The 15850-nt window shown below is 37.6% G+C and overlaps 1 protein-coding gene across 6 annotated transcripts in view; it reads right to left on the bottom strand.

Moving 5' to 3' along the window:
- The window catches only part of ANKIB1 (ankyrin repeat and IBR domain containing 1), a 133587-nt gene that overhangs the window by 59550 nt on the left and 58187 nt on the right, over positions 1–15850 (bottom strand). For all 6 annotated transcript variants that reach the window (XM_026003743.2, XM_026003747.2, XM_026003746.2 and 3 more), the window contains one exon: positions 6878–7060. In XM_026003743.2, the coding sequence (XP_025859528.1) occupies positions 6878–7060 (183 nt within the window). The remainder of the gene's footprint in view (positions 1–6877; positions 7061–15850) is intronic.

Below are 15850 nucleotides of genomic sequence, written 5' to 3'. Positions count from 1 at the left end.
TATTTGTGTGCCCTGATGCTGGAACATAAACACCTAGAGGGCAGGAGCTTAATCTTTGTTCCTTACTATATCTCCAAGCTCTTACAACAGTGTCTGGCAGAGTAGCCACTCAAGAGTTTTTTTTTGTTTTTTGTTTTTTTCAAGAGTTTTGTTGAATGATGGGATGAAGAAATAGATTTTACCTATTTATAAACTAATCTGAAGGACAGAACTTAATTAAAATGCATAGAGAAGAAATTATAGAGATATTATATACATTGTCCAGATTATTAACTGAATTAAGAAACTTAGCTAAAATAAATACCTTGGGAATATGAATCTCTACACCTAATTATGTAGTTTAATACAATTAATTACATAGCAGGCCATGTAAAACTATTAGCATATGCAGAATAATACAAAAGTTGATCACGGTCAAAGTAGAAGGTAGAATTCATTTCTTTAAAATGAATTTTGAAGAAAGTGTTGTTTTTTGGTTTTATTTTTTAAATTGTTTTGAAACATATATTACTTAAAAATAACAATTTTAGGGGTGACTGGGTGGCTTCCTCGCAAGGGGTAGCCTGCTTCTCCCTCTCCCTCTGGCTTCCAACCCCCAGCTTGTGCTTTTCCTCTCTCTCTCTCAAATAAATAAAATCTTTTTTAAAAAGCAAACAAAACAAACAAAAACATTTTTAAATGTTTAATTCAGTGGCCTTAAATATTCAACAATGTTGTACAACCACAACATGCATCTAATTCCTAAATATTCTCATCATCCCCAAATAAAACCTCACACTCATGAAGTAGTTACTCCCTAGTCCTTCCTCCTCCCTGACCCACAAACACTAGTGTGCTTTCTTTCTTTATGCATTTACCTCTTCTGGATATTTCAGAGAAATGGCGTTCTTTAACATGTGACCTTTTGTGTCTGCCTTCTTTCATACATCACAGTGTTTCTGAGATGGACCCATACTGTACATTGTGTTAGTACTTCTTTCCTTTTTATGATTGAGTAATATACCATTGTCTATGTATACCACACATTTTATCCATTCATTTGTTGATACAGATTTGGGTTGTCTTCAGCTTTTAGTTATTGTGAATAGTGCTGCTATAAACATTTGTGTATAAGTACTTATTTATGAAAGTACTGTTTTTTACATTATGAAATAATAGACAAAAATAATCTAATATGGATTTAAAAACAAAACTAGAAAACAAGAAAAAATATAGGGATGTAAGATTATAATATTAACATGAAAACAAAATCAGAAGCCATAGAAGAAGAAAAATTTACATCTCTGAATATCCTATGTGAAAAACTTGGGATATAGAAAAATACACAGTTTCTTGGGAAGCATTAAGAAAACACAAACAATCCATAGGAAAAAAAGCAAATAAATAATCAATTCACAGAATAATCAAATAAATTCAAACAGGTACCATTTGTCTAAACTAGCAAAAAATAAAAATGCTGAGGGGTGCCCAAGTGGCTCAGTTAGTTAAGTGTCTGCCTTCAGCTCAGATAATGACCCTGGGGTCCTGGGATCAAGCCCCATATCAGACTCCCTGCTCAGTGGGGAGTCTGTATCTCCCTCTGCCCTGCACCTCGCTTATGCTATCTCTTGCTCTCTTTCTCTCTCAAATAAGTAAATAAAATATTTTAGAAAATAAATAAAATAAAAACACTGATAATATCTAATGCTAGCAGAAATGTGAAGAAATTCTTTAACAGTCTTAATCTTTAATATACTCTAAAATACTATTAGAAGAAAATGAATTGATATAATCTTTTAGGACCGTTTAACAGCATCTATTAAACCATAAAATATGTATGTATTTCATGATCCATCAAACTAATTTTTTAAATTTATAGGGAATATACTTTTGAAATGTGTACATACATACAGTAACAAGGATATGATGATCATGATGACAATAGCATACATTTAGATAACACAAATAATGACTCAGGTACTAAGTATTTATATATATTAACTCATTTAAGGATCACTACAACTCTACAAGGTAGGGCCCATTATGATCTTCACTTTAAGGAAGAAGGAATCGAAGCAGAGAGATTGAGTAAACTACTCAAGGTCATATAGTCATGGGGCTAAGATATGAATCCAGTCAGTGTGGCTTTAGATCCATGTTTTAAACCACAATAATGACATAACTGGGTACAGATATATATGTTACAAGTAGATAAATATTCACTTTAGCCTTGTTTTTCATAGCAAAAACATCTAAGTTATTTAAATATACATTAATAGGTAGGTGGTTAAAATATGTAGATCATATTTTCTGACTTAGAAAAGATGTTCATGATATATTGTTAGGTTGAAAAAATATTTTAGAGTTGGTGAGGATGTGGATAAAAAGGAACCCTCGTGCACTGTTTGTGGGAATGCAAATTGGTGCAGCTACTGTGGAAAACAGTATGGAATTCCTCAAAAAATTAAAAATAGAAATACATCATGACCCAGTATTTCCACAACTGGGTATTTATCAAAAGAACTCAAAAACACTAATTAGAAAAGATAACCCTATGTTTATCACAGCATTATTTACAATAGCCAAAATATGAAAGCACTCTAAATGTCCACTCATAGATGGATGAATGGGTAAAGATGCGGTATATACACACACATACCTGATGGAGTATTACTCAGTCGTAAAAAAAGGATGAGATCTTGCAATTTACAACAACTTGGATGGACCTAGAGGGTATTATGCTAAGTGAAAGAAGTCAGACAAAGAAAGACAAATACATATGATTTACTTATATGTGGAATCTAAAAAAAACAGATGAATAAGCAAACAAAAAGCAGAAACAGATACATAAATACAGAGAACTAATGGTTGCCAGAGGGAGGGATGGGAAGGAAGTAGGCAAAATGGGTGAAAGGGAGTGGGAGAAACAGGGTTCCAGTTATGGAATGAATAAGTCACAGGAATAAAAGGTACAGCATCGGTAATATAGTCAATGGTATTGTAATAGCATTGCGTGGCGACATATGGTAGTTATATGTGGTGAGCACACCATAGCATATAAACTGTTGAATCACTATTTCGTACAACCAAAATTAATTAACACTGTGTATCAACTATACTTCAATTAAAAACAATATTTTGGCAGAACTCAGTATACTACCTTACTTTTACATTAAAAGTTCTATATCATGTATGTTTGCTTATGACTGGTAGCACAAAAAAATTGTTGCCACTGTGGGGTAGAGTCAGAAAGGAGAAAATTTTTTACATTTTTTTTAGCAATAAATACTCACTATAAATTTTAAGAAATGCATGCAAATAGAAAAGATAATAATGGTAAAAAAACATTATCCATAACCATAATTATCATTCTGGTATACTTCAATCTTCTCAATATGCACTTACCTGTTCTATATAATTAGTATCAAACTGTTCCTTAACTTTTTCAAAAGAGATTTTATTTATTTATTCATGAGACCCACACAGACAGAGGCAGACAGAGGCAGAGGAAGAAGCAGGTCCCCACGGGGAGCCTGATATGGGGCTTGAGCCCAGGACACCAGGATCACAACCTGAGCCAAAGGCAGATGCTCAACCACTGGGCCACCCAGGTGCCCCGTAACTTTCTTTTAAACTTAATAGTTTATTATAGTTACACTAAGTTAATTTAGATCTTAAGTCTATTCATAATGAGTATATTACTTTCTGATTAATTTATAGTATCTTTGATAAAAAAGCCTAAATATAGTCATAGTCATGTCTTTTAATCATATCATGTTATTTTTAGAATATTATTGTTCATGTTATCTTCTGACTAAATTATTGTATTATTACAGTAATAGTTTTTTTATTTTTATAAATTTATTTTTTATTGGTGCTCAATTTGCCAACATATAGAATAACACCCAGTGCTCATCCCATCAAGTGCCCCCCTCAGTGCCTGTCACCCAGTCACTCCCATCCCCCGCTCACCTCCCCTTCCACCACCCCTAGTTCGTTTCCCAGAGTTAGGAGTCTCTCATGTTCTGTCTCCCTTTCTGATATTTCCCACTCATTTTTTCTCCTTTCCCCTCTATTCCCTTTCACTATTTTTTATATTCCCCAAATGAATGAGAACATACACTGTTTGTCCTTCTCCGATTGATTTATTTCACTCAGCATAATACCCTTCAGTTCCATCCATGTTGAAGCAAATGGTGGGTATTTGTCATTTCTAATGGCTGAGTAATATTCCATTGTATACATAAACCACATCTTCTTTATCCATTCATCTTTTGATGGACACCGAGGCTCCTTCCACAGTTTGGCTATTGTGGACATTGCTGCTAGAAACATCGGGGTGCAGGTTTCCCATCGTTTCATTGCACCTGTATCTTTGGGGTAAATCCCCAGCAGTGCAATTGCTGGGTTGTAGGGCAGATCTATTTTTAACTCTTTGAGGAACCTCCACACAGTTTTCCAGAGTGGCTGCACCACAGTAATAGTTACTATGTCTGACTCAAGATGATGGATTATGAAAAGGTATGCAGCACAGCAAATAGAGAAGTCAGAAGAATTAGGTTTGGCTTACTTTGATCCTGGCACATTATTCAACTATTTTCTGATTTACTGTCCTCATTTTAAAAAAAGAAGAGGGCATGGGGCGCCTGGGTGGTTCAGCTGGTCAAGCATCTGCCTTTGGCTCAGGTCATGATCCGGGAGCCCAGGAAGAGAGCCCTGAAGCTGGCTTCCTGCTCAGTGGGGAGTCTGCTTCTCCCTCTCCCTCTGCTCCTCTTTCTACTCATATATGCTCTCTTGCTCTCGCTCACTCTCTCAAATAAATAAAATCTTAAAATTAAAAAAAAAAAAAGAAGGGAGCATAATTGTTATTTACAGTTACTGTGTAGATTCAACAACCATGTGAGAGTGCTTAGGACATCAGCTTCCCTTTCTATGTGTACTTAATCTGAATAAGCCCTCCCATAAAATAACCTAAGCTAAGAAACACAAAGAGTAAAAAAATATAAATTTCTAAATTCCAAGAAACTAAGTTCCTTTAGCAATCTGGTGAGTATAGAAGCTCAAAAACTGTTGGCAATTCATGGGGAAAAACCCAAAACAGTACAATTATTTTTTGAACATATACAAACAATAGTTAGGATAAGTCTTTTTAGAATTCAGTTGGCATTGAACATGGAAGAACCAGAATAGTTTTGGGAGGAAAAAATTTACTGTGTCTTATAATTTACTTAATACTTCTATGGATGTCCACTATCAGACATTGAAAATACTCTGTTGAATAAGGCAGTTACGATTCTGGCCCTCATGGAGTTGACAATCTAATAGGAAAGAAAGGTAATAACAAGTAAATACATAAACAAAGTCTATAGCATGTAATGAGTGTTGTAAAAAAGAGACTGGGTATTATGGTAAAGAATAGAAGGAAAGGGGACTATTAGTGAAAGACTGCCTCTCTGAAAAACTACTGAGCCAACCAAGAGAAAAACTGGGAGAAGATTTCTGATACAAGAAACAGCAAATGCAAAAACTTTAGTGTAGTTGAGGTATTATAAATGGAGTAAAATGTGCTGGGGAGAAAGATCTGAGAAGTTGTTGGAGAGGGAGGTAGTAGTGAGACCATATAAAGTCTTGTATCTGAGCAAATAGTTTGGAATTTATTCTAAGTACAATGAAAAGTTACTAAGTAATTTAAGTGATTTATATGATCTAATTTAAGTTTAAAAATGTCTCTCTGGCTTTTGTGTACAAAATGGATTCTAAGGGAACAAAAATAGAAGGAAGGAGGCCAGTTAGGAAACTCTTAAGTGGCTCAGATGGAGAGGATTTTGGGAGGCAGGAGTAGAGACCAGGAAGAGTATATGGGTCTATATTACACTTTTGGAGGTAAAATTGACAAGATTCTCAGATTGTTTGGATGTAAGGAGAAGTGAGGAATCACGAATGCTTGCCCACTTATGCGTGACCAACTCAGTGGATGGAGGTAATATTTTTGAAACAAGAAAGACTTAAAGGAAACCAAAGAACAATGTCCCTGAAGCTAAGAGAACAATGGTTCAGTAAGAAGGGAGTGGTCAATTGTGTCAAGTGCTGCAGAAGAATTCAAGTAAGATGGAGAGAAAAGTACCTACTGGCTTTGGCAACATGGTGACTCTTGATGTCCATGACAAATGCACTTCCATCACAACAGAAGGGAGGAAAGTCACACTGCAATGGGCCGAAGAGTGAATGGAATGTGAGGAAGTAGGTTATGTATAGACAGCTCTTAAATTTTGTTTTTCTCAGAAGATAGAGATATGGGGCTACAACTGAGTGGTCAAAGGAGAGGTTGTTTTGTTGTTCTTGTTTTTTAAGGTTAAAGTTTTCAGAGCATGTTTGTTGATAAGAGCAATCCAGAAAACAGGGAAAGACTGGGGAACAGGAGGACTGCAATTTTAGAACAGTAGGAATGGTTGGGGCTTTGTATCACACATCAGACTCTATTTAAATGTAAGTAAACACGAGGGCCTGGGTGGGGTTTAAGCGACCAACTCTTGGTTTTGGCTCAGGTCTGATCTCAGGGTCCTGACACTGAGTCCTGCGTGGGGTCCTGTGTTCAGCTTGGGAGCCTACTTGAGTTTCTCTCTCCTTCCACCCCTCCCCCCCACACCTGCATACACATGCACTATCTCTCTAAAATAAATAAATCAATCATAAAAAATAAGCAAATATTTTTACATATGTCAGAGATAGTTACTACCTCCAGATTTTCTACATGTATTTTCATAATTAAAGCTATGTCGATGACAGGGTATTAGGCATATGGAAAAGAATACCATATGAACTGGATTTTAAAGTGGAAAAATACAACTTAATATAAAATCCATTTAATTTTTCTTTAAAAAAATCCATAAAACCTTACCTCTCGTTTGTCTAATGCAGCATATTCAGCTTCTATTTCTTCAGCTTCAGGATCTCGTGAGAATACCATTTGTGATTCCAGGTTGAGAGCCAAATCTTTGTGGTGTTGTTTTTCAGCACAATCACAAGGAGTATCTTTATTCTCATTCTCAGCAAACAAGTCTCCTCCATGTTTTACTAAAAGCTAAAAAAGACTTTTTTCAAAAACTTGCAACCACAGATTTAAACAAGTTATTTCATGTTACATATTCGAAAAAAAAAACAATGAAGCACAACAAAAACATAACAGTATATACTTGAAATGACCATAAAAATTACTTAGATACCAGTGACTTCTAATTTAAGATGGCAATTCTTGTTTATTAGTATTAGGATGATTTCCTGTGGTTAAAAACAATAACAACAGAAACCAACTTATTAAACTTTAAAAAGAAATACTTAAGCATTCTGTCCAATCAAAAAAACAAAGTCTTACTTAAAAATAAAAACAGGGATCCCTGGGTGGCGCAGCGGTTTAGCGCCTGCCTTTGGCCCAGGTCGCGATCCTGGAGACCCTGGATCAAATCCCACATCGGGCTCCCAGTGCATGGGGCCTGCTTCTCCCTCTGCCTGGGTCTCTGCCTCTCTCTCTCTCTCTGTGTGACTATCATAAATAAATAAAAAATTAAAAAAAATAAAAATAAAAACATTTTATAGTTATTCAATGCTTTAGATTATGTAAATTTCTATGAATTTTCTTAAACCAGAAGAACACTGCTGATCCTGTTACTTTAACCACTAATGCCTGAATGTCCTGACATGGCAGACAAAAGTTTTCACTTGTATCTTCACTATCCAGTCCAACACTGAACTCAAATTAGGATGAGCAAATCAATGAAGTAAAATTGTTTTCAATATTTCTCAAAATAAGTAGTGAGAATAACCACTGATAATCAAGTCGGGAAGATACCATATTAAACAATTTTTCAATTTTTAAAGGTGTGATTTTCCCGAAAGAAATAATTTTTTTTTTTTTTTTGCAAAAAAACAACAAAACACACACACACACACACACACACACACACACACGGAAGAGTAAAAACAAACAAAACAACATGGAAGAGTGACTTGACTTATTTACTACTGAGGTTTCTGGTAGTTTTACATAAGTTAAATATGTTGTTACTAAAGGATGTACGTTCAAATTTCCCCATCATGTCTGCAGATACATTAGGAAGGACAAAAATGCCAAGAGGACCATAATCTAGTATATGATCTACCCGAAAGAACAGCCTGACAATTAGTCATGGAGATGATTCTTCTACAGAATTCAGTCATGACCATAATAACATAGTAATAGCCACCATTTATTGTCTTCTAAGTTCTAAGCACTATGTTAAGCATTTCAAGTGCACCTTTTTTTTTTTTTTTAGACTTTATTTTAGAGAGAGAGAGAGAGAGAGAGACTGCACACAAGCAGGGGGAGCAGCAGAGGCAGAGGGAGAAGCAGGCTCCCTTCAGAGCAGAGTCCAATGTGGAGCTTGATCCCAGGACCCTGAGATCATCACCCAAACCAAAGGGAAATGCTTAACCAACAGAGCCACCTAGGCACCCCTCAAGTACACAGTCTTATTTACAAACAACCCCAGGGGCATTATGATATCTCAGAAAAGTTAAATAACTTGACCAAAGTTACCCACCTATTAAGCAGAACTGGGATCTACACAAAAGTTTGACCAAATTCTTATAATCATAACTGGATTTTGTACTGCCACAAAGAATAGGTTGATCACATAAATTAAAAGAAGTCAAATGATTCCTGGGTCCACGGTAAAATTCTAGTCAGATCTTTTTTTTTTTTTTTAAGATTTTATTTATTCACGAGAGACACACAGAGAGAGGCAGAGGAAGAAGCAGGCTCAATGCAGGAGCCCGACGTGGGAGTCGATCCCAGGACCACGGGATCATACCCTGAGCCAAAGGCAGATGCTCAACTGCCGAGCCACCCAGGCATCCCTCTACTCAGATCTTACTTACGATCTAAAAATGAATCATTTTAGTTTTCATTTTTTATGGCATTAAATAAAAAAGGTAGCTTCCTTCCATTTTATTCCATATAATTTTATCACCCCTCCCTCCAACAAACATACAGATCTTCCTATAAAGTTCCTTTATTGCTTTTGGAACTGGAATCCTTATGACTCCTCTATAGTCATCCCAAGAGGCCAGACGAAATAAGGAACTTATACCAGTGCCAGGCCTGAAAGCCATGGGCTAATTTGACAAGCCCAATGGATATGACTTCAGTTTCTTGCTCAAGGCTGAGGGTATACCTCAGAGCTAAAATGGTTAAAAAAATTTTTTTTAATTGTAAAAGCAAGCATAGAAACAAATCAAGAAGAATATGGCTTATGAACACAAAACTCAAAATATTTACTCTTTACATCTTTGCCACTTACAAAAAAAATTGCTAGGCATAACTCTAAGCAGTCACTGTCGTAGCCACATTTTAGAGCTGGAGGGCAAGGTCATATTAGCTGCTACTTACCACCTAGAAACCTCTCTAGTCAAAGTGTGGTCTGGGGATCAGTAGTTATCACCTGAGAGTTTGTTAGAAATGCTGAATGAATCTCAGCCTAACCACGGAAACCCCTCCCACTCCAGGCCTCTGAATCCTACCTAATCTGATTCTAAAGTCCAAGAGATTCTTATGCACATAAAAATTTGAGGAGTGCCTGGGTGGCTCAGTTAGTTAAGCGTCTGCCTTCAGCTCAGGTTGTGATCTCCAGGTCCAGGGATGAAGCCCGGGGGTTGAGCCCCCTGTTCAGCAGGGGGAGGGGGGGACATTTTGCTTCTCCCTCTCCCTCTGCCCCTCCTCCTTGCTCATGTGCTCACGTGTGCGCGCTGTGTGTCTCTCTCTCAAATGAAGGAATAAAATCCTTAAAAAATTTGATAGTAACCCTACACTACTACCCACGTTGCTGTTTAAATGGATATATTTATATGGCCTAACATACTCGGTACTGGGGACTTGTAGTATGTCCACAGACTTAAACCATACCCACAGCAGAGTCTATTACTGTTTTTAGCCTTTCTGCTCCACAGCTTATCCAATCCTATCAGGGAATTCACTATTTGCTTCTACTATGGAAGTAGGAGAGCTGACTTTATTCTCTGAATCTTTATTTGGCTTAGTAGAAAATGATTTCTAAACTCCACACTGGGAAAGCTTTCAAAGCTGTGATTTGATTTACTTTCACAATAGATATTACCATAGAAGAGATTCTAAATATTAGCAAACAAGATAAATCTTTTTTAACTTAATGCCCAGTCTTTAATAAAAGCAAAGACAACAAAATTTAAGAGGTTGTGCCATTCTGGAATATCAGTAAGAGGGGGGAACCTTCTTTTTTTTTTTAAGAGATTTATTTCAATCAGCAGACTCAGGTTTTTCAAGACCCAGGCCATGGCAGGCAGCCCCCACCCCTCACTCCCACCCCTTAGCCACAGGAAGGGGAATGAAAAATGGGAAGCCAAGAGGGCCTCTGCTAGGGGCAGGCTGCCTAGCTGTGAGGTGAGTGCTGCCCAGCTGTGGCTGGGGTGGCAGCCGCCATAGGCCACTCCCAATAAATTAAGTCCCTGCAGCCACAGCTAGGGGCAAGGCATCCTTGTGGAGGGAAGTCCAGAAGGCAGCGTTCGGATCCCTAGCCAAGCAATGGATTGAGGGCGGAGCTCAGGGGAAAAAGCCAAAGGGAAAGAGAAGTATAGGGATGGGGAGTGGCAAGGCAAGGTGGGGGGGGGGGGAACCTTCTTAAAAGGATATGCCGGAGTGTAGACTGCATTCTTTGGCACTTAAAAAAAAAAAGGGTGTGTGAAGAGGGGATGCATGAGAAGTCATTGTTGAGAGTCATTGCTGAACATATCTGGAACTTAGGTGAGATTTATGCCTTGATTGGTAATCTGTCTTCAAAAGGGATCCTCAAATTACTGGCATGGAGGTGAGGGACTACAAAAACCTACATCTCATTGATGCAATTGGCACCTGGAGGGAAACTGGTAACAGGTGATGAAATGCAGGGTCCATGTTTGTAGCATTTGTTTAGGCAAGGAAAATCAACATGTATATACTCTGGCACAGAAGCTAGCTGACAGCAGTACTGTTTGACACTGGAACAGCACTTAAAGTGTTTCTGCTTGCTGACAATTTGGGGCATCAGGTTGGGAACACCAATAAGTGAAAGATGTGTTAGGTAGGGTTATCGGTGAAATTGATGCGGCAAAAAGTCAGGTGTTTTGCTTTTATCTACTAAGGGAATTACAATTGGTTCTGAAGAGGTAATGTCAACCAAAGCAATGTAACTAGGTACCATTTTCCTCACTCTTAAAGCCAGGAGAACTGAGTACTTCATTCAAATGTGATTTTTAGCCTTTCTTGCATACTCGTGGTACATAAAGTGTTCTACCTTAAAAGAAACATCTAATTATCACTATCTCAGCACATTTGTTCATTTATTTTGCCTTCCTTTCCATTTATAATCCCAGAGGACGAGGGGTAGGGCAGCTCCTTGCATATGCAAGACAAATCCCTCCCCAGCCCTTTGATCCATAATCTAAATGGCTGGTAATTCTGGACAAATCAATTAACTTCTTTAAGTCTCAATTTACACAGATTCATCTGTGAAATGAGGCTTATATAATCTTGAGGAAAGATGTTACAAAACAAGATGACTGTTGAAGTCTGTTCTAGTTGAAAATGACCATTTCGTCATCTCTATTTCCTGTATGACCTTGAGCACACCATTACCCCTCTAGCTTCACTCTCTTGCTACTGCTCCTGGCACAGGTGTTACCGTAATTGTTATCCTCCCAGTTACTTTCCTAATATTTCCCTTTCTTTCTCAGCCACATTGCTCAAATTAGTGACTGACACCCACTGTCTCTCCACTTCCTCAGCAAAAGACTCAATTATTCCCAGCAGTCTGACTTCTATCCTGACCATTTCACTCAGTGTTTCTGAAAATCATTAATACTCTCTAATTCAATAGCCTTTCTCGCTCTTTTAATTGCTTTACCTCTTTGCAGCAGTATCTCACATGACTGATTACCTCTTCCCTTGAAATCTTCTCTTGGCACCCCTGACAGTATTATTTCAGTTTTCTTCTTTTTCTATTTGTTTCTTGTTTTCACCTCCTTTAAACACAGGCATTTTCCAAATGGGTGCTGTGACTTTAACTCTGTAATTTTGTCTATAACCTAAAATCTTTTCCTTAGATTTCTCATCTCTACCTTATCTTGTTTTAGTTATCAACTCTATGCAGATGACACTGAAATTCTCAATCTGTATTCTTTACTGCCAAACAACTAGTACTATTTTTTTAAAAGATTTTTATTTTTATTTATTAATGAGAGAGAGAAAGCCCGAGAGAGAGAGAGTGACAGAGAGAGAAGCAGGCCCCATGCAGGGAGCCTGACATGGGACTCGATCCTGGGTCTCCAGGATCAGGCCCTGGGCCGAAGGTGGCGCTAAACCATCTGGGCTGAGCCATCTGGGCTGCCCTAGTACTAATTTTCAATAGCCTGAATACCATTTCATGCAGTTCATCTAAGACCTCAATCTCCACTCTTCTGAATGAAAACTCAATACAATCTTCCTTCCTTTCAACCAATTTCTTTACCTCATCTCTCTTTTTAAATGTCTGGTTAATTGTCAGCAGGCTTCAAAGTGACCCAGGTTCAAAACTATGCTCATTCTACTTAAAAGTAATTTATTTTATTTTAATTACAAATAACGATAGCAGATTGCTATATAAGATGTAGAAAACCAATGAAAGAAAAATTATATCACCTAAAGATAGCTTAACATTATCACCTAAAGATAGCTTAACATTATCACCTAAAGATAGCTTAACATCAATATTAACGTTTTAAAGCCTCCATTGTTTTTTTTTTTTTAATCCATACATTTTACTTTTTTAAGTCAGCTCTAGACCCAACGTGGGGCTTGAACTCATGACAGTCCCATGCTCTGTGCTTATCCTGCGCTTTACTGACTGAGCCAGCCAGGTACCCCTAAAGCCTCCATCATTTTTAACCCTTAGTCTCCCCTGCTTCCTTGTATCAAATGATCAAGTTACCAAATGCTACCAAGTCTTCACAATGTCCCTTGCATCTGCCTCATTCTTTCCATTTCTAATACACCCCAAAACCCAGGCTCTTTATCAGTTCCTACCAGAATTGGTGCAATAATCTAATGCTTATTACTCCCGCTAGCAAGTACATTGGTTTTCAATGTACCTTGGCTGCCCACTGGAATCATTTGGAGAAGTTTCAAGTACTAATGTATGGGCTGCAACCTCAGAAATTCCAATTTTATTGATCTGAGATAGGTCTCCACTATGGGATTTTTTTTTTTAATGCAGCCATGTTTATAACCATTATTCCAGCACAAAGGTTTTCTTTTCTTTTTTTTTTAAGATTTTATTTATTCGGGCAGCCCAGGTGGCTCAGTGGTTTAGTGCCGCCTTCAGCCCAGGGCCTGATCCTGGAGATCAGGATCTCTCTCTGTGTCTCTGTCTCTGTGCCTCTCTCTGTGTGTCTCTTGTGAATAAATAAATAAAATCTTAAAAAAAAAAAGATTTTATTTATTCATGAGAGAGAGAGAGAGACAGAAAGAAAGAGAGAGAGAGAGAGGCAGAGACATAGGCAGAGGGAGAAGCAGCTCCATGCAGGGAGCCTGATGTGGGACTCGATCCCAGGTCTCCAGGATCACACCCTGGGCTGAAGGTGACGCTAAACCGCTGAGCCACCCTGGGCTGCCCACAGCACAAAGGTTTTCAAGTTGTATAAGAATCATCTGGATAGCCTGATAGTCATATTGGGGGGAACCTGGGTGGGGATTAGACATAAGTACTTTTTACAAAAAGTGTATGATTCCACTGTAGGTGTCTCACTGACTATGCTCTAAGCCAGGGCTTCTCAAACCTTAATGGGAATATGAATCACCTTGGGGTTTTGTTAAACTATAGATTCAGATTCCTTTGGTCTGGAATGAGGTCTAAACATTTCCAAAAAGTTTCTAAATAGCTGATGTCCATGCCAGTCTGAGGACCATTCTCTGCGTAGTAAGGCTTCAAGAAACACTTTTTTACAAGTATCCTAATTCAAATCTATTCTATATAACAACCATTACACTAATCTTACTGCATTTGCTTTCATAACAGTACTTCTCCAATCAAAAATTTTCAACAGCTCAAATTTCTATAAATTCCAAATTCTTGACCTTAACATTTATTATTTTCTACTTGGTATAGCCTCTATCTTTTAAGTCATCTGTCTTATTCTTCTGCAAAATACCTTAACCTGCCTATGTCTGAGACCTAGAACAGTGCCTTTTTTTTTTTTTCAGATTTTATTTATTTATTCATGAGAGACACAGAGAGAAAGGCAGAGACGTAGGCAGAGGGAGAAGCAGACTCCTTGTAGGGAGCCCAATGTGGGACTCAATCTCCAGACCCTGGGGATCACGCCCTGAGCCAAACGCAGCCGTTCAACCACTGAGCCACCAGAACAGTGCTTCTTAAACTCTGACATGTAAACAAATAACCAGTAGAACTTTCTTAAAACATCTTGGGAGTCTACCCCAGAGATTCTGATTTGGAATCTGGAGGCCTACTGGGCCCAAGATTTCATATTTATAACAAGCTCCCAAGAGTAACTGATGCTGCAGGTCTGAGGGGCACATTTTAAGTATCCTCCTCCAAATACTTAAATCTTACCCAGTCAAATCATACTAGTACTCATGAAATCATCCGGGATAAGTAAAATTAAAATGGTCTTCCTTTCCCTTCAACGCCTGTAACATTTACTGCCCAAATTAATGAATAATATAGCCCTTAGCATCATTGCTATTTTGAAGGTAATAATGAGGTCATAACTTTGTTCATTAAGTATCAGAAAACCAAGACTCAGGCAAAGTTATTTAGTTGTTGAGCTGGGACTACAATATCTGTATTCTTTTCAGTTTTAAAACTCCAAAAAAAAAAAAAAAAAAAAACCCTCCAGGTGCTAAAAACACAATATAATTAAGTAACTTACCACCTTTAGTTTTCTAGTGGCCTCTATTTGATCTGACAATAAGCAGCCACACTTAAAGCTTTGAATAAACAACTAAGACAGGGGTGCATAGGAAATATCTAAGATAATGTTCATTTAAAAAAATGCTTTTCACAAAGAATGAAACACCATCAAAAGCAAAAACCTCCACACATCAACCATTTATTGAATCACTATGACAGGAAAAACACAAATATAAATAAAATGAGGCTTAATGACTAGGCTGGCTCTGGTCCGCCAAGGGAAGAAAAATCACTGGGCTTTTAATTGGGCCATGCTAATAGACCTAACCCATCATTCTCCAAAGTCCATCTCTATTCTAAAGAAATAGAAAAAAAAAAAAAAAACCCTCAACAACTAAGATAAGTGTTATTTATTGTACTGAATTCTTGTAAAATTTATGTTTAACAGAGTTCTATTTTTGTGCATTGAGCATCTATTACATAGTATTTTTAAAATTCGGGATCCCTGGGTGGCACAGCGGTTTAGCGCCTGCCTTTGGCCCAGGGCGCGATCCTGGAGACCCGGGATCGAATCCCACATCGGGCTCCTGGTGCATGGAGCCTGCTTCTCTCTCTGCCTATGTCTCTCCATCTCTCTCTCTCTCTGTGTGACTATCATAATAAATAAATAAAAATTAAAAAAAAAAAGATATAGAGGTTTTTTTTTTTTTTAAAAAAGTATTTTTAAAATTCTTTGTATAATTAAAGCACATAGGCCTTGCTTCACAAATGTTGTTTTATATATTTAAAATAAGCTTCTGAAGTATGGAGTCATCTCTGCTTTCCTCTTCTAATTCTTTGCATAATATAGGGGGTCCATTGCAAACTGTGGGCCAAATCCAGCCTGTTGCCTGTTCCTGTATAGTCCATGAACTAGAACT

Source organism: Vulpes vulpes, chromosome 7, assembly GCF_048418805.1.
Source record: "Vulpes vulpes isolate BD-2025 chromosome 7, VulVul3, whole genome shotgun sequence".
Lineage (NCBI taxonomy): Eukaryota > Metazoa > Chordata > Mammalia > Carnivora > Canidae > Vulpes > Vulpes vulpes.
The sequence above is the reverse complement of the archived record's forward strand: the minus strand, read 5'-3'. Positions and strand labels throughout refer to the sequence as shown.